Source organism: Lagopus muta, chromosome 2 (assembly GCF_023343835.1).
Source record: "Lagopus muta isolate bLagMut1 chromosome 2, bLagMut1 primary, whole genome shotgun sequence".
NCBI classification, from domain to species: Eukaryota; Metazoa; Chordata; class Aves; order Galliformes; family Phasianidae; genus Lagopus; species Lagopus muta.
The window spans coordinates 79287200-79307511 of record NC_064434.1 but is presented as its reverse complement, the minus strand read 5'-3'; the positions used below and the strand labels follow the sequence as shown (position 1 = coordinate 79307511).

The 20312-nt window shown below is 40.4% G+C and overlaps 1 protein-coding gene across 7 annotated transcripts in view; it reads right to left on the bottom strand.

Annotated features, from left to right (window-relative positions):
* RASGRP3 (RAS guanyl releasing protein 3) overlaps positions 1-20312 on the bottom strand; it is a 50551-nt gene that overhangs the window by 21010 nt on the left and 9229 nt on the right. For 2 of the 7 annotated variants that reach the window (XM_048937570.1, XM_048937571.1), the window contains exons 1-5: positions 18069-18419; positions 3741-3939; positions 2193-2292; positions 1553-1618; positions 169-300 (exon numbers count right to left, since the gene is read on the bottom strand). In XM_048937570.1, the coding sequence (XP_048793527.1) occupies positions 169-300; positions 1553-1618; positions 2193-2292; positions 3741-3810 (368 nt within the window). In that variant the 5' untranslated portion in view covers positions 3811-3939; positions 18069-18419. Of the gene's footprint in view, positions 1-168; positions 301-1552; positions 1619-2192; positions 2293-3740; positions 3940-6613; positions 6796-17864; positions 17937-18068; positions 18420-20082; positions 20216-20312 lie in introns of those variants that run through there. The other 5 variants (XM_048937567.1, XM_048937566.1, XM_048937565.1 and 2 more) reach the window with 5 other exon arrangements.

Below are 20312 nucleotides of genomic sequence, written 5' to 3'. Positions count from 1 at the left end.
TGTAGAATTCCAAATTTAGACGGTAAGAGAATTTTTTTTTTTTTGTAAATGATTGTTTGCTTTCTCAAGATTAGGATGGCCCTTAATACTTTCATATTTTGGACAGAATTAGAATTCTGCTGCTACAGAGAACAGAGGTAAAGATGATAAAGCTCATGACATTCTTACATGCTGGAGATATCAATGAGATCGATGTGATCCTCATAGCCAAGCTGGCTGGCTAATTCTCGAAATTCTTCAGTCAAACGAATCAGCCCGAGATCCAAGTTAAATTCTGCAGGAAATTCCAGAATCCAGTATCTGAAATTGACATAAATAAGTTCAGAGACACCTAGGGATTCAGGTGTAATATTTAGTGGCTGTACAGAGATACTCACATTTTAATCAACAGAACTTAAGAATATTTCAGACTGAGTGGTTTTAGGGCAGAGAGGGTGTGCAACCCCAGCCTGCTGATGCTGTACTTCTCTCTGACATTAATGACAAAGACTTCAAAAATAAACAGTCACGGACCTAGAAAAACAGGGGCTGTACCACTGCTCTTTTAGTAGCTGAATCAACAGTCTCAGGTAACTCCAAAATATTCTAGCTTATAACTGACAACAGGATTGTTGACATCATGCAGTCAAATTATCATATAATTTCCTTCATTTAATTCACCACAGTACCATACAAGAGCACTCTTTTGAAATGTCAAATTAAAAGATGCATGGGGTGACACACAAAAGGCAGCCACACCACACCTACCCCAACTCACACTGCCAGGGCACCCAAATGACTTGCATTTGTCCCTTGTTTAAGTGAGACACTGTGCTCAGAAAAAGATTTTCCAGTGAAAATGAAAACGTGAAGTTAAAGTGGCAGCACTACCACGATAACCCTGTAAACAAGGCAATTCCTCTTCTATTTAAGAGGGCAGGAAAAAGGCTTTGTCAGTGCTACTTTCAGTACCTCTCTCCCATTCCAACACAGTGATATAATTTAGTCATTTGTTTGAGGGAAGCAGGTTGTAGCGTGTTAGCTTAAAAATTCATACTTTCTATTTTATGGAGAAATGCTCCTAACCAAGCACAGCCTAACCAGGGACAGCTTTCCTGTAGAAACAAAGTCAGAGACAATTAGGTGCAAAGATCAGAACAAATCTGATCTGTAAAAGCTTTGACATCTCTAACATACTCGTGTCATCATAAATTACGCACAGATTATTTGAACTGAAGCCAACAGCCCAGAGATAAACTTCCTCCACCAAAATAGATGGTATATGGAAGTAAAAAGTGTCACTGTTCTGTGTGGCACTGACCTCACCTCCCTGTAAGAGGTGTCATGCTCAAACACCAGGTAATACACGGCACAAGGTTTCAATCAGCTGTACAGTACATGCACAGTTACATGTCTTAAGCACTGGTTCTGCTGAAACCATTGTTTTCAGAGCACAGTAATTCACACTTTACTACAGACTAGAGATCAAATAAAACAATAACTTTTTTAAACATTAGGAAAATAAATTACAATTATAGTATTCACAGCAAATAGAAAACAGAAGCGTGCCTACCTCATGAAGTAGCAGATTTTTAGTCTGAATTCATTGCAGTTCTCCCCACTGGCATCTCTATATGTATTCTAGTTAAAGAAAGCTTTAGGTGACTTGATTCAGTAATGTGGTTTTTATCTACATCAGACAGTGACTCTAGACCAGTTGAACAAAACCAGTATTAAAAACTTTCCTTCAACAGACAACTACAGCATCATCTGATATTCATTCACTTACACAGTATCTTAAGACAACGACAATTTCTTGGCTGCCATTTTGGTTTTTGCCCTAGCAAAAATGCCTCTATTGCACTGTTCTGAGTACTCTGCTGAACAATTTTGAAGACACGTAGGTACTGAGCTACCACTGAAAGCTCGTATTGGTCCAATACCAGCCTGCCATTATAAATTTGAAAAATTATCTTGGCAACATTTTTCCATTTATTCAAAGATAATTCAAAGCATGCCTCAGCAAACTTGTTCTTATGGAAAATATCTACAACCAAAAGCCGAATGAAGCTCCCGGATTTCCATGTTTTAGGGTGAAAGAGTCAAACTCTGTTTGTTACTAATTAAGTAACAAATTTTTACATGCAGTGGCAGAAACAATCTGCTTTCAACACTGCAGTGCTGACTTGCAAGACTTCCTGAAAGGATATGTAGACAGAAGCTTGACAGCCAGCTCTGTGGAAGGCAGGTACCAGCGATGCATTAGAAGAAAGATTCTCGGCAAATGGCTGGAGCATTGATTTCCTCTGTCATCTGAAAAAGAGCAACAAGGGAATGAACTTCTTAGCTGCGAACAGAGAAGCGTGTGTCATTCAAGTGGAGATAAAAAAATATCAGAAGTTAAAATCTTGGGCCATTATTTACCAAACAGGACACAAAAGCAAAGCACACAAATCCTCCTTTAGAGGAAACTATTGCTAGACTGTAGTGCTGTAGGGAAAAGAAAGTCCAGACAACAGGCATGGACATGTCTAGCATATAAGCTAAATGAGTGCAATGAGACAGTGGGTAATACAAATAACAAATCTAAAGTTAGTCCACTGAAAGGGCAGGGAGATGGTTTATCCAAAACCACTTACAAGGTTTGTTTAGGTGCAGCTGCATATTAACCACTAGATTGTTTAAAAAGAGGGATCAAAAGCAACACTTCAGTCCATATGCGGATCACACCTCCAGCTGCTGTACAGACTCTCCCAGTTTCTGCAGTGTAGCCACTGAGGCTGTGGAAGTTACTCCCTGGCTGGTTGCCTGGCTGTTCACACTCCATAGCACCCACAATCCTATGTTATTTTCTCTCTGTTGCTATTTCAGTAGACAGTAGTCTGCATGTGTGTATGAAACAGGAACCACATACAGACTAGAGCTGTCAAGAGAGCATGCATACATAGAAGAGAGATACTACTCCCAAGAGACATGAAGTATATTGGTTCTGCTACCTCTCACTAGGTATACAGGACAGCAGGTCTGATCATGGTCTACAAAAAATGGATATACAGAGATGCAGTATGCTCAGGAGCCAAATCTGGCCCTTAAATATTTAATTCCTCTCATCTTCGGATGCTTCCTTCTCTCCAAAAGGGAAAAAAACTCCAAACCAACAGCCCTCAATCAAATCAAAGTCTATCTTGTGTTCCAAGAGACTTTAAATGTAGCTCTGTGAATTAAGAACCCATTTCAAAGCATATAAGTATATCCATGAACTATCTGGCTATAGGGTGACATAATTCTTGATTAATGGCACTGTGGATCAAGGTCTACTTCATCACTTCTTTCCTTCAGACCTGGTACACTACATTTAAATAAGAGCAAAATGATTACATGAGCCTTGAGTCATATTATTTCCAATTATTGCATGATGATTTGAAAAACGTTTCAGAGTAACAACTGGTCAGAAAAGCAGCTGTGTAACCACTCAAGACAATGCCAGAAATAACTCCTTGAGTCATTCAACTAAACATTTGTTTAGTTTTAAAACCACTATACACAACATTGCGCTTTACCTGTATTAAATTTTCTTAACACAATATGCATATGACTAAAATTCTGGCCTGCATAATTCTGGGACTAAATGAAACATGGAAAATTTTACAGAATGGAAATGTTTGCCAAGGGAAAGACTGCCTAAATCAGAGAACAGCAGGGGTTATGCTACAAGATGAATTCAAAGAGCAACAGCAAAGCAAAGTATTGAGAACACTTACCAAACATTTCAATACAAGCGTTCAAAAGCTCATCTAATGTTGCAGCCTTCCCAAGTGTGTTTGACCCCATTGTTCTTTAATCGTTGTCAAAAAATAAGAGGCATTTTCACCAAGTAGAAAAATGCTTCTTCAGTTCTTCAGCTGCACAGTTTTTTCATTTTACTGTTGGTTGCGTTCTTATCTGGGCTTCCAGGACAACCTGCAGAGAGAAAGTAAAGGAAATCATAGCTATATGGCTACATGAGAGAGTTATCAGGATGCAGCGTTTACAGTTCAATTCATCTTTTCTGCAAACTGTTTTTATCCCCTCACATGACACAGACCATGTGAAAGACTGCTGTAAGATTTCTATACATTCCAGCTTGTGTTTTTAAGTGTTTTCCAATTGTCCACTAGCACAAAACACATCCCTAGCAGGGGTCATAACACAAACCAGATGGCAAATGAGGACATGCATGTATGCTGACGCACGCTTTGTTCAGGTCATTCTGTTTACACTTGATAAGTCACTTTTTGTTAATAACGCTGCTTTTGTGTTCAAAACATAAACATTTGCTTTTCCTAAGGTTACAGGCCCATAGCTGATAGCTTTTTATGCTAATGGTTTTAATTGGCATAGGCCACATAGAATGTTTAATGAAGGTCATAACAAACACTAAACTTGGAGGCAATTTTTCAAGGAACCTGGAGATTGAATGCTACAGCTTTTTAAAATAGATCTTTCTATAGGAGCTGAGCATGCACAGAAGGCTGAATGTGTACAGAAACTTCTAGAATGTACCATACATCTACTATGCATTTAATTAGCAGATATCCATTTACGCCTGAAAGATGCAAAAAATACTAATCCGAGATTTCAGAAATAATTACAGATCATGTTTAAAGAGTTGGTATTTCAAAATAATTTAGTCGACACTTTAAAAATAGGATTGAGGAAAGCCATTGAAGATTCTTTCTATCCCTTGAAAACTGCTGCACATGAAATGTAGGAGGGGAAGTAATTTGATCAGATTTCTTTAACCATTCCCTATAACATATAGCACAGGGCAGCACCATCCCTGTCTTCTGTTAACAGCGTTAAGGCACCCTTATAGCAATCAACAAATAACACTCCATGTAGAATAGCAGTACGTTTATTTTCAATTGTATGACAGCTATTTAACTAGTAGATACCTAGATTCTAACACTACAGTCTACTCCCTATCTGACCACTAATGGGTTTTATGCTCATAATATTGCTAAAAGAAGGATGTAACATTTCCACTGGAGGAAGAATTGGCTGACTGGGGCTAAGCCACATATCCTCAGCTGAGCCAAAACATTATATCATATCTCTTGATCACAGCCTCCAACAACCACAACCATTACATCATTATTTGTGTGATTAAGCACTGTTGTTCTATTAGAATGAGAAATGTCTAGATTGTGCCATAAATAGTATCCAACCACAACACCACATCTAGAGATGGATGAGAAGAGCTCACTCAGCAGCTGCTCCATGTCAGAGCAGTCAGGTCCAACTGCTCCATAAAGGACCCAGTGTTGGACAGAGCTGAGCCATGAGCAGTGCTGGTTTTGACTCTGAGAGAGAAGATTTAAGAATGGGAAAAAACTGTTGCACTACAGCAGCTGGGAGAGAGGAGTGAGAGATGTGAGAGAAACAGCCCTGAAGGCACCAAGGTCAGTGCAGGAGGAGGGCAGGAGGTATTCGAAGGAGTTTCCTGCAGCCTAGAAGCAGCCCATGGAAGAGCAAGCTGTACCCCTACAGCCTGTGGGCACCACACGGGACAGATCTCCACCTGCAGCCAAGGAGGAGCCCAAGGTGCTGCAGTGGATGAGGCCTGAAGGACGACACAGCCCATGGAGAGCCCCTGCAGGAACAGCCCTGGGTCAGAGCTACAGCCTGTGGAGAGGAACCTGTGGCGGGGCAGGAGTTTCACCAGTCCTGTAGCACTTGCCTATGAACCAAACCGTGTTCTTAAGCATGTCATGCTTTATTTGATGACATTACCATTATGTGAGGCAAAATTCCTTAATAAGTGAAAAGCAAAAATGTCTGCAGCAGTGTGTCCAGAGGTTAAAAGTTTTTAATGGACTGACCTACTAAATGCAGACTCCCTTACAAGTCTCAACCTCACCACGACCACCACACTGAACAGTCATTTGAACAGAAAGCTTTCCTTAACATTCTCATGCAGCCTAATTGTATTTATTATTCAACATTTTGGAAGTGCTAAGATGACACTGGACTGTCCTGAAAGATATGCTTAAAATGAACATGCAGGCTGTGAGCTCCTGTGGCAGATGCAGTCAGGTGTAACGCCTTATTTTTTAAAAGAAACAGGATACACTGTCAGCTAACTTGTGGTCTCATGCAAAAGCATTGAAGGGCAAGAACAGAGCTGGGGGCACTAGTCAAGTTTTAACTGTTGGCTATTATTAATAGTATAAACAGAAGTCATCACTTTTATTGCTGGAGGCTACTAAGGGGAGGTCCTCACCTGGAAGCTGCAGGGGTTTAACATAAAACCCTGATGTCAAGCCAATATAAATCACTGCACAGGCACTTTCACATGAGTCCCATACAAGCTACATTGGTTACAGGTGCAAGCTAACCCAATAAGCTGGGTTTAAATAGGCTTACATTTGACAAATGGGGTAATATTTATTTAGCTGAACTGAATTAAAACAGCTTTTTAGCCAAACCAAAGTAAACGTAGATGTAACATTTTCCCCCATCAGTTAAAAATGTGTTATTTTTCTTCTGCCTAGGGACAACAAATAGAGCCACGTGTAAATAGTTCAACTTTGACACACAGGCACCTCTATGGGTCTCAGTAAACTTTCCAGAGACCTGCATACAGGAAACTCACATTCTTTACAAGATTAGGACACTCTTTGGAAGTTTAAGTAAGTTAGACTTCTCCTCTTCTTCCCCTCCTCAAATGAATGCTTGCATTAGATGATTTCCACCACCTGGCTGCTGGGCAGAAACTGCTGAACGTGAGCAGCTGAACAAGGAAATCAAATCAGTAGCAGTGCACAGAAAAATAAGCTGGAAAAAAAAAAATCAAGAATCTCATGAGAATGTTTATGGTAACTGCCCTTACTGCACTTTTTTTTGCTTTACCTTGTCTTGTTCACATCCATGGGAAGCTCTTCAGGACAGACCTCATCTACCATCCTTTAGATGGAGTGGAGGATCTCAGTAGGAGGCCTTTCTTGCTATTAGTCTCCAATAGATTAGTGCAAATACCATAATAGGAATCCAAAATGGGACACATAAGGCTACACCTTTGCCTACACTGGTGCAGTCCAGACATCTGTCTGGGCTCAAATTGACACATGTTGCCTAATGCATGGTTCCTTAAGTTTATGCTACCGCACAAGCAATTAAATATTTCTTGTAGGTTATCAGTACTGGTTTATTTATTACAGTACGTGCAACTCCATGTCTAGAAAACTCTAAGGAAGTGACATTCTTGGTCAAGTTTCTCCAGCTGACACATGCAAAAATTGTTCTAAGCAGGAAAGCACAGTGACAGTGTGGGCTGTCAGGCATCCTAATGCCACTGTTTCTGTCACAGTCCATGACTTCAAGCATCACATGCTTCAGAATGGCACATTGGCTTACCAATGACATTTGTCATGTGGCGTGGAAACACAGAACAAGGGGAAGATTGTTGCACTGCCCCTTGCATGCAGGATATGAGCCTTGCTGGGAGCAGGAGAGGAAAGAAAAGCAAATCTGAAAGTCCTGGGATCTTCCACTGTGATTCACCAGTATTTATTCACCTTTGCTACACACCTTCAGACAGTAGTAGTCCAATTAACCAGGAGATCCTTGATAATCGCCTTCGCCTTATTACTTTAATTCACTTTTTCTGGATCAAAGTGGAACTTCAAAATACACTAAACAGAATGTTTACTCCACCTTTCAAAGGAAGAGAGGACGGGACATGACTAAATGCATACTGCTGATGAGTAGCTAGAGCCAAACCTCATATTAACAAGAGACATCCACTGCACAGGGGATGTTAGTGATTCTATGCCTCTATGAGCTCTGCAGGATAAAGAGTCAACTTCTCCACTTCATTCACCTACTGCAAACTAGCCAAACTGTCCCCAGCTAGCAGCCAGGCACCCATATCCACTTGCACTCCATTCCCTGCTGTGCAGATTACACTTTCAGATTAGTGCTTTCAGTGAGATACTGAACAGCGTGGGAAGTCAGGATCAATGCAGAACAGTTTCTACCTGCTGCTTTTTCTCTTTCACTCTTGTCTTATGCTCCACTGTGGCTCTTTTATTGGCTGTAGCCCCTTCACAAGAGTACCGGCTCCATCATGAGCTTATCCATGGTCTCAGTTCTTTCAGGGATGTACCTGCTCTGCCACAGAGCATCTTCCAGTTCTCTAACCTTGCTATTCTCTCTGTTCTTTCCTCCTCTTCATGTTTTCTGTCCCTGCTCAGACTTTTTCCACCAAGAGCCTGGCTGATGGGCTCAGCTGTGGCCCAGAGTATGTCCTGGCTGGAACAGCTATGTCTGGCACAGGGCAGCCTCTGGCCTCTTCCTCCCACAGAGATCCCATCTGCAGCCCCCCCTGCTGCCAAGCCTTTCCATTGGCATCTAACACAGCCTCTAAGGGATGAGCTTTTGCAGCCCTAAGATAAGAGCAAGCAAGTTAAAAATTGTGAAATGTATTTCATTGTGTTCAGTTCTGAGAGAAGAGTCCTTTGGGCTAACTACTTTCAAGTCATTGCATGCCACTTAATTAACACAGATAGGTGTTATAAACAATTTGGAGGCTTTCTGAAGGAACAGGGGTTGAATGAATTGGACCATAGTTGAGAAACCAAGTGGCAATATAGATCTGCTCATATGCGTTACCAAACGATTAGTTCAGAGCCACGTAATACCTTGTAGACATTCATAAATTAGAGTACGGAGTACAATACATACTGACCTAAAACAAAAGAGAAGCTTACAGAAATCACGAGGAATGCTAATGGATAGTCACAGGACCAAATACTTTCAGTAATCAGAAAGTCACTTGATCAAGACCCAAGCTGCTTAGACATCATTTTGTTTAGCATTCTTACCTCTTACTGGGAAATGTAACCAAGATTCTGACATAACAGAAATAAAAATAGGTTTCTTCATATATAAGCTCTGTAAAATAATGGGTAAATTGATAGCTGGATTTCTAAAAACAAAGATTTCATTCTCAATTGCAATTTTAGTGTTATGCAATGTTATCTAGTATACAATTATCTACCATACTTGGGCTTTTTCCCATTCACTTCTCTATTTGCTTCTGCAATTTACTGTGTTGGCCTTTGTCTCTGTAGCTGTAAGTCCAGCTTATAACGGCAGTAAAATCTGAATGTGCATCCTTGAATTATTTAATGTGCTGGAATACTACCTTATTTCCCCTCTCCATTGGTCAAGGTACTACAATTGCCCAGGAAGGCATTGGGTTCAAAGAAAGATCCAAAAGTGGACTTTATTTCACCTTCAAAATGAAGAAAACTTCTAGCCACACTTCTCAGTAGATAGCCATTAAAAGGTGTTCTGCTGTACCCAGTAAAGCAAAAATAAAATTTCAAATATCAGACATTTCATTAATGTGCATGACACGAGGGGACAGAGATTTTCTGAGAATATTTGCCCTCCAGACATGTTAGAGATCTCCACCACCAAAGCATAACTCATCAAGAGGGGAGAGCTAACAGCACTAAGAATCCATATGCTTCTATATCCTTTTTTTTTTCTTCTCAGAAACTGAATCAGTACACTATCAGTACTTCTTACAAGTTATGTTTTTACTTGTATGCCTCAAGAAAAACTCTTAGCAATTACCTTTATTACTGACAGACTTGCTTACAACTTTTGACAGCCTTTTGTGAATAAGCTTGTTTTATTAACCTAGACAAGACAGGGGGGAGAAAAGGAAGCCTATATTCTTGACTGATCACACTGTTGTACGCTTTTAGCAGACTGGTTTTTCTTTTCCCAAGAGAAAACATTTATTTTAAGCTATTTTAAAACACATACAAGAAAATAATCATATCTTCAGTTTTGAAAGATAAAGGGTCAGTATTCATTTCCATTTATCTGTAACAAAATACTTTAATATTTTACCATTATTTACTACTGCCAGTTTTATTCTCTTAAAACCAAGCTAGAAAATCAGACAGACCTATTAAATAGCTCACTAAGAAATCCTAGGTCCTATTTTCCTATGTCTTCTGTTATATTCAGTGTGGAGATTTCCTTTTTCCCTCACTAGATAATTTTTTCTTATTTTTAAGTAAGTCAAAATTCTCATACAGTAGTACAGTCCCTGAGCAGTGTCTTTTATGAAGCTGTTATATCTTCCAAGATTTATGACAGGTTTAAGAGTCAACACTACTCCCAGTTTCAGGCTAGCATTCAAACAATGTTAAAGCAAAGGGAACTATAAGAAGCTTTAACTTTGAATATAAGTCAGTCAATTTGGTATCAAAATTTTTGTCTGACAAACCCATGGTTTCCAAAGCCTTTTTTTTTTTGTCCTTTCGAATAAGCTTTCTCCCTACACCAAATTTAGTAACTTCCAGTTATTTTCTTTCCCACTGTAGATGGACTATCTGTTCCTGGCTCAAAACATTCTAAAGCCCACACTGACAGCTGCATTGCAGATTGTGTGTATATATATACATATACACACACACACATAATGCTCATACATTATAATGATGCCAAAAGAATTACAGCCATTTATGGAGTATCTCAAGCATGTAAATCTCAGCAGAGTTGCAGTGGTCACTCAGACAAAGAGATTATTGCTAAGTGCCCTGGAAAGCAAGATGTTCAAACATATTCTCTCTCCCCTCTTCCATCTCTGCAGCAACATTGATATCAAGAGAAGAAATCTGTAATCACAGATACCAGTACAGGGAAACTTCTACACCCACCTGTCTCCCATCTTTCCCAGCATCAATGATTGTACCTGATTTTTCCCTCTTCTTGTTTCTGGCATTTTCCTAGCTGAAGAACAACTGCAGTTACTTTACATCTAATAAAAACAAGGCCAACGCCTTATGAAGAGATGCTAAGCATGCCTTTATTTTTATCTCTTGAGCACCGTTATCCCATACATCACATTTCTCCCTGCAAATTCACAACCTGTGCTCATCCCAGTGTGAGGAGTGATCTCCTCCTGTGAACACAGTGAAAATACGGGGCAACTTCAGAAATATCTTGACCACATGGCCTGGGAAAGTACTTACTAGTGTGCTAAATTGAAGGTAGCAGCTGGCAAAAAAAATAAAGGCAGGAAGAGGCGTTCAGGGACTTAAGTAAAAGGAAACTGGATGACTGAGATGGAGCAAGACAGTTATGAGGACAGAGGGGCAGGACAGGACTCTGGCTCCCTTTTATCATTTGGCTGTTACAATGATCTTATGCTGAAATCATCCTTTCCTTTTGCCTTTGATGTAGAGAGTAGTTCACATGTAACTGCTATTTCCCCACAGATATGCTAACAGGTCCCAGACAAGAAGAGAAGACTGAACCGGTTGCTAACAGTCAGTAAATCTTCTCATTCCCTAATGGCAGCATCCCATTTATTTAAGAGCAATTGCTCTTTGAAGAAAAAAAGCAAATCAAAATGGCACACAAGAAAACAGTAACAGACACACATGACAGCAGTCAGTAAGTGCACAATCCCAGGAACTCATGCAAATTGCTGTCTGTTCCATGCTCACGTGAACTGGGGATGCCTGCCTGCTACAATGCTGTGGCTCTGCACCCACAAAAGTTGATGACAACTCAAAGCTCACAATGAAGCAGGCGTGTGAAAAGCTGGTGGAATAAAAACACAGCCTGGAGGTCAGGAGGGATACAGCACCTTCCTTTGGCGAGCTGTCAGCAGATGCTGGACAGCTAAATACACAAGTGGTTCCCTACATCTAGGCATTTTCTGTAAGTTTCTCCTGGGAAGAAGTGGCAGAAGTGAAACAGTGGCAGGCTTCTGACTTCTTAATGGTGCAGAGAGAATAATTTAAACACAAACATATAGTGTTAAAGTAGTTCAGAGGTTTTAATATTAGTAAGCCTCTGACAGAGAAGGGCAGAGAAGAGACTATTGTCACTTCCTAGTGTGTCTGATTAGACTTGGAACTTATTTTCAGAGGTAACAAAGCAATGAGCAGATGACTGACTAAACACTGTTTCCTTAATGAGAAACACACTGGTTAGCATGATCCTATGAAGACATGCAACAAACTTCTCAAACTCTTTATGATACCAGAAGAAATCCACAGAGCACAGGATATGAGAACAGCATCACTACAGTTAATGGCGACAGCTATGCTTTTGGAACAGTGGGTTTTGTTAATAACCATGCACATTCCTAACAGGACAATTTGCAGCCAACAAGTTAAATATTTTATTTAAAAAAAAAAAAAAAAAAAAAAAAAAAAGCAACACAGGCATTTCTGATCAAAAGGCCTGAAACACAAACAAGCTCATACCTGTCTCAAATTAAAAAAGAGTAAAAAGCATCTTACAAATCCAGCTTTAATAAGTAACACATTCAACAAGTACCTTTTAACTTCAGTACGCTAAGTTCCTTTTGGTAATTAACTATTTATTATAACAAGGAATATTTAACCCAGGATTGCAGCTAGACAATTATCACCCCTCTTGAAGCCACAGATCACACTGCTACTATGGACTTCAGAGGAACACATCTCACCAGGAATTCCAAAAGAAGACTGAACTGGAAAAGGGATGCAGAGCCCAAATCCATGCTCCCTCTCACTTCCAGGACCATAATTCTCAGCCTGGTCTCTGCCTTCTCACCTCCTCTCACCTCTGCCTTCTCATTCTCCTTCCCACTCCATAGAACTTCTGGCCTCTTTCTGCTTTTTCAGTGTTAAAAATACCAAATGCTTATCTATGGCCTTGAGAAACATATCAGAGTCAGTAAAACCAAGCAGCTCCCCAACTGGGACATCATTTTAAATCTTTTCAGGATTTGTACACCAGAAACTTCTCTGCCTTGCCAATATTAGGTAACACTGGTCACACCTAGAATGCCCTTCCCATACTGAACAGGCACAGCAGCAATGCTGAAGCTCTCTAAGACCTCTGAACACATTAAAACTGTGAAAGACACAAGATCTGTTACTGTTTTTAGTGGAAGGATTGTAGTCCCCCACTTGGCTGAGACAACAGAGTGGATTTGCCAGAGTAGGTTCTTCCTGCCCCAGAACATTAACAAACAAAATTCCATATTAAATGAAATATCTTTGGGCTTTAGAGAGAAAGCAAGTAAGAGGGTGACTAATTAAAGAATACTTGTTCTAGAAGAGAAAAAAAATATTGCAAATTCTAGTTCTTGTTCCACTGCCTAGTTGAGATAAAAATATATGGACAGTCATAAGGGCAGAGCCTGGAAACCAAGTGTTTTAGGAAGGGTGGCATCTGTTCCAGGAAGTACATGCTCATGCGTTTGGTAAAGTAGAGCATGAGTAAGCAAGCTAAAGTAGGCAAGACATCTTTAACAGATGAGACTTTTTTGAGTGTTTTAAGGAAGATATTTCATGAACAGTGTGATAAAACCAGAAAGTCAGGGCTATTCTGATTTGAACAGAAGAAAAAAAAAAACAGCTGGTAAACTGACTCAAGCTCTAATCCAGCAAAGATTTTATGATGCAATTTGCACCACTGGCAATCTATTACATCATAATATCATGTGCACAAACTGCTTGTCTGCCTTCCCACTAGCAAAACCAGAAATTTCTGAGCAAGCTCTGGGTTCAAACACTGAGTTGCTGCAAAAAAGGAGTTCACTGATGCATGTTATATGAACCAGATTATGGACTGGGCTGAGCTAATTAAATGATGAGTTATGAATGGAAGCCCATCTATAATAACAATATTTCAGACTGAGGAGATTAAATTTGGTGAGACCAGAGCCTGTGCTGGAGAAATATTAAGCCTTTTCAAAGATTACAAAGAAGAATGTAGCATCACAACAAAGAAAATATGCAACCTTGAGTCATTTATCAAAGGAATCAATGTGTGTAAGCAAGCATGCAAATGTGCCCACTCTAAGTCAAATTCAATCTGCTTTACTGTATCATCTACTATTTACTCAAATAATGGACCCTAAGGCTGTTTTCTACTTGGGAATCATCAACAACCTTCAGGTACAGTAAGCAGAATACACATCAATAGGAATGGAAAATTCTTGTTCATCAAGAAGAGCCTTTTCCTGCACACATTTCCCATACTTCAGGTTCTCCTGCACAAGCCCACCGCCACTCAGAGTGAAACACCTGTTTCCATAGTAAAGGCTGAAAGAGAAGCAGTTTTAACAGTGACTGATGGAGTTGTATATGGAAATGCAATTATATTTAACATAACATGTAGTATAGTATGTATCTACTGTTATATACTAAGCTTGGTACAACCTGGGTGGTAGACTAAAGCAGATGTACTGTTGAGTCACCAATTAATTTTAGATGATATGGTTATTTTCTGTTTGCAGGAACTAAATATATTAGGTATCTGAACAGGAATAGCTCAAGTTTCACTAATTTTGCACAGTTTAGTAGGTCTGGTGTTATTCTTCAGCTACTGAAGCCTTCCTCACTAGCCGGAGAAATTCCAGATCATTAATAAAGATAATATGCACTAATCACAGGTGTGAGAATACAGTGCAGAGAGAGTCAAACCATTTCACCTATTTGAATGCGGTCAGAGGACACAGCAGCAAGGGGAGCGGCTACTCAGAGTGAGACAGCAGATGGCCACCAAAACAACCCAAGTAATTCTCAGGGGAGACCGAATTTTCTGCTGAGCAGTAAACATCAGTTGTGTGGGTATTTCCACACACCCACGCTGTGATCCTGACCACATACACACTTATTGTAAGGCAAACCTTCTGATGGGACCACTCATGACTTCTGGTCAGCGAATATCCATGTGTTTTCAGAATGGCCCCTGTATCTGAACTGGACTTGCCAAGTCAGTGTGTTGATCTTGCTTATAGCTGACGTTCTTTTAACTTCGCTGCAAGAAAAAAATTTGCCCCTGCCTCAGTGCTTCTGATCTGGTAATCAGGTGGCTTTCAGACAGGCCATTCCAGTAAGCAATTGAAAAAGTAACACTGCATTGACTATTCACATTGAATAGAAAACCCACACTGAAGACCAATGATCAGAAAAATCTGAAGACCTGGGATTTTTCTATCAGCTTTTTGATTCAAATGCTTGGGAACTAGATACTGCCATTCGTGAATTAAAAGAGAGGGTCAACATGAAAACATTTCTATCAACTCCAGCAATGAAAAGCAATTGCACTACAAACATGTTAACAGAAAGCATTCTTTGGAAGACGTTTGGAGTACCTATAAAAACGTTGCATAATCAGACTCAGACAGCTTAGCAAAAAAGAAAACCACAAATACCCCTACAGTATTTTTAAAGGTAGTTTCCTCTCTTTATTCAGGAACATCCTGGGAGTGGCTCCTGTGCATAATAGCATTTTCAACTACAGCGAGGAGCTGGCAAAACTGTGGTTACTCTAGATGTTTTCTTGTAGAGCACAAACATGCCCATTCAGAGAACTGCTCTAATAATTTCCTTGGAGTAAAGGAAAAGAATTTAATGGGAATCTTGAAAAAGGCTCTAAGTGATATGCATATGCACTGAACTTCTGCAGAGGTACAGAAATACTCAGGCTGTTATCAAATCTCCTCTACTGTGTAATTAAAAAAAAAAAAAATCATCCAGGATGAAGATTTCTGCTAGGTATCAGACTTTCTAGATACGTACCTATGTCAGTAGTCAGTCTAGATCTGTCAAAGGCAAATGCAAAGGCTGGGCACTTCCCATAACAAAGGATGCAGAAATCCAATCTGTGTGCTATATCATGCCTATGCAGAACTGCCTTGACTAACACAAGCATAATTTGGGGGTGCGAGTGTGATATTCAAAAAGCTGAGCACATGTGTTTCTGGGAGATCATTATACTAAGTTATAAAAGTTATAAAAGAGTGGTAGTACAGCGGCTATGTCTTTCACTCCAGTGTAAAATCAGTACGTGCCCCAACAGCATCCTAAGATGGGTACTCCAGTAACAGAAGTTGCAGCTGGAATTCATCAGAAAAGCCATAAAGTGAGAAAAGCTTGAAGACTGCAATATGCACACTCTGTGTTTAACAGTAACTATTGCTAAAAAAGTGGGCTGATAAGGACAGAAACAACTGCAGCCTTGAGAATCTTGTAATGCTGATCAAGCTTTCTTTACTTTGTGAACAGAGGGTTTAAAGGGTTAGCTGTTACCCTTGAATTTCATTCAAAATAAGATATAATAATGATAGCTGGGCACTGTAAATACAGCAGGGTTGTTTACCTTCAATTTTGCAGATCTCAGAGGTTATTTTCCTTTATTGTAAATAACCTTAAAAACCAATAGCATAGAGGCACAAAACTGAGCTTTCCTCACTGTTTCTTTGAGATAATTCAGTGTTAGCTTTGACAGTGTGTTTCAAGACGTACCTTATACTACCTGAAGTGAGCTCAGTGGTGCAGTTATAGAATTTTTACCATAAAATCTTCAGTAGTTTCCTCTTATGCTTTGCTCACTTCCCAGTGATGCCTGATAATAAAATCAGCTGCACAACATATACATGCAGCAGGTTTGTGATGCAGCTGTCGCAGGACCATATGGCTTTACATCAGTCTTTTGCACCAACCCTGGCACAGTGGTTGTTCTAGAGAAGAAGGAAAACAGGAGCAGCACTACTGAGCTACTATTTTTCTGGTGGATTTGGGGTTTAGCTTATGTTCAAAGCATGGTCCATCACAACAGACAGGTCCATGAGACGCCGCTGTAGCCAGCATCCCTAGAGGACTACAGGCTCCTGAGTGCAAAGCCAGGAGGCACCTCAGAGCCCCATAGCCTGCAGCACTCCTGTCTTTGCGTGCCATTTGTGTGGGAAGGCTGCAGTGTAACCACAGTCTGTAGTACTCCAGCTCAAGGTTCAAAGGCAGACTACCCTCTGATACAAGAACAGGCAGGAAGCCAGGCAGACTTCTGGTTTTGTGAACAATTGCAACTGATTGACATTTTCCTATACAATTTCCAGTTAAACAGTAAAGCCATAAACTATGGTTTAGAGGAGAATTAGAAGCCGTTAGGGAGAAATAAAAAATGAAAGTTCTCTTTTTGCGTGAGAAGCGAATGAGGATTATTCTGCTCATCTTTAAAGGACAGACAACATGATTCACTAAACTAGAGTTCCAGTGTTTACTCTTGATCCCATTCTGAAATGTAGGTCTTCCCTTCCTCAACAGGATCCCACTAGTCTCCCTTCTCCCAGCCTTCCCCAAAGCACCTGGCAACCCTCAGCCTTATCACATACCTGATGCCCCACTACCTGTTCATTTGTTCCAATTCTTTCTCAGTCTTACTCAAAAAAACAAAAACCCACACCAAAATGAAAAACCTCTCCACAATAACTCATCTCTATATAAATAATTGATCAAAAGTTCCTTTACGAATCCTGCAATTCTTGTATTTTTAAGCAAAACTTCAGAGCTTTCAAAATTTATCAGATGGGGAAATCAATCATTCATGAAGCAAAAGCATAAAAAATGCAAACATCTAAAAATAAAGTGAATTAAAAACCTGGAGATATTTAGGAGACTCACTCCCTGTTTTTAGGGAGGATTTTTTAATCTTCACAAGCCAGTTATGAGTTATTATCAACAATCAATTGTATCTTAATCAGTGCATCTTCACTTTTCTCCTGTATTTCTCTGCTACTACCTTTCTCTTTCAAAAAAAACATTTGTCTTTCAACCCCCAAAACTTGCCAGTCACAAGCAGCTTTCTTCAGGTTGATCACACTATTTCAGTCGAGTACATTTGTCAATTCCTTACATGACTATTTTTAAGCCAAATGCTGAAATTGCTGTATTCCCAACTGGCATCTTTACCTATTCACTAGCTCTACAAAGAAAGGAAAATTAACATTGATATTAACAACCTCTTCATAACATCATCTGTGTAAATAAACACAATTTTCCCTCCCCAACTAGCATGAGGAGAAAACACAGTACCTGTCTTGTTCCTGCAACAGCAAAAACAATACAATCGTTAATCACAGATCAAAAAAAAATAGACGTTTAGAGCATGAATGACTGCTTATCAATGAGGCGACAAAAAACACGCCTCTCTCTTAAGTGTTTTCACAAAAGGTCTCAGATGAAAATAGGAAAGCAGTGGTAGCTTAGAAAAAAATAAAAACAGGGAAAATCACTTACTGTACTTGGTTCTGCAGAGGTATTCAACACAAACATCACCCTTCCTTGTCCAGCTGCCAAGTGCTAAAGCATGAAATGAGCAGCTGTTTCCTTCAAGCTGGGGCTGTGTGTCTTAACTAGTCACATGCCCCTCCTGATAAATCTCACTGCTGTGCCAGGAGGTCAGAATCTGAAGATCATTATTCCCCCTATTAGAAAATCCTTTTCATAATAGCAGCCTTTGCTAAAACGCTTGACTGGAACGTGGCGCTATGTGTTCCATAACTTCTTTTTTCCCCCTTCTAAATGACTAACGCCCAACAGTAGATAAGTCTTAATCAACAGCAGGGGCAGTACGAATGGAAAGTTAAACAGATCTCTGTTGATTGCTTCAATTTTGCACCTGACTTTATGATCTGCTGCATTTAAATTCAGTCTTCCTGTCAGGAAGAGAACATTTTAAAGCACAGTGGTGTTCTTAACATCTTTAAGACTTGGTCTCTCCACTCATCACACAAAATAAGGGAACAATCACGCTTTCGGAGATTAGGCATATTTAAAGGGCAACATCACTACCTCTTATGTTTACATAGTAGAATGATGAGTGCCTTAATAACACTGCAGATAATTTTTATTTTGGTGCCTACTATTTTTGCAGCACAGCCCCATTGTGCCAGACATTGCCTGGTCACACAGGGATACCTCTTCTGGGTTGGGGGCTATCAGTCCAAACTGAGTCAACAAAATGGAAAACAAAAGCATCCTTATCCCCATGTTCCTAAATGTAGGACAAATGAAAGTGCAAATCTGAAGTAAAAAAAAAAAAAAAAAAAAAGACAGATTCTAATGGAATTTTCCAGGGAGATACGTGGCCATATATTTCTGAAATATAAGTGAGATTTTGGAGCCTAATTCCCTACAGCTTGGCCACATATTTAAATATATTCAGGTGTTAGAAGGTAAAAGCATGCAGTCAATGGAATTTTGAGGGTGAGATGCAGAACTCAATTTTCTGAAAAGTTGAATTTCCAACACGCATATAGGAAATACCAGGCTGAAACTCCAGTGGTAGCTTATATTGAAAAACCTGACCAGCACACTGTTTCTGTACCTCAATATGGGGTGCAGTAACGATGGACGGTATCTTATGGTTTTGCAAGTAAACCAGACCTTGCAAGATCACAGTCCCACTGAATTATAAAGGCATTTTCCTGAAAGACAAGCTCTGCTAATGGTATTGGAGAGCTGAACAAATTCAAAGGATTGCTCAGAGCCAAAAAGCTACCCATTTATTTCAATTATTCAATTTTAATTGCATATCTAACTGGCACATTTGTCAGAAATCAACAAATGCCCTCAAGTTACTGAAGATGAAAGCTGCAGGAAAAAAAAAAAAAAAAAAAAAAAAAAAAAAAAAAGAAAAGAAAGGGGGCAATTCAGGTTTCTTGCATTGACCCTACCCAGCTCTTCACATTATATAAGCTTGCACATGGTTATGAAACCACACAACCTTCCGTGCTGCCAGCACAGCCTGAAGCAGGGAAGAAGCCCTTGTGATTATTATCCATGCATTTGTGCGTCTCTTGTGGGTGAAACCACTGGGTTTCCTTGGAAAGATTTAATGAAAAGCCTCCTAAACCTTCTCATCACCCAGCAGCATGAAGGGGTAGCAGCCTGTCACAGGACCCTGTCTGTAGGTTCAGTGCTGCAGGAACCCCATGGCCACAGCCTCAGTCAGGGGTCTCCTAATGCCCTGAAACTTCAGCTGTCCTTGGCCACGTGGCAGGGTGCCTGCTTTGTCCTGGCTCATCTCTGCACCTGCACCCTGCTAACACGTGTCCACAACGGACAAACGAGAACGAAGCGTTAGCTCAGCGTTTCTTCGTAGCCAGGGAGACTCCTGGGTTTTCTCCCTAAGGACGGTTCTGGTGCAGCAGCCTTCCTCTCTTGCTGGCACCAGGGCAGAGGCTCTGGGATGCTCCCAGGCAGCCATTGGGGCTCTTGCAAACACAGAGATGTTTTTAGAAGGTTTTACCTTTCAGCCTAACCGAAATGGCATACTCGGAGACCCCTCGTACTCCTACGGTCCCTCGTAGCAGCAAGGAGCAAGGTGTTGCACGCTGGCCCCACAGCAGCCCCCAGCGGTCTGAGTTCCCCAGTGCAGTACAACGCGACCCACCGCAGCCACCTGTGGCCCGCTCCTCGGCGGCCATTTTCCTGCAGCCACCTGTGCTCCTCAATGCAATGCACCTGGAGCGCCGGGTC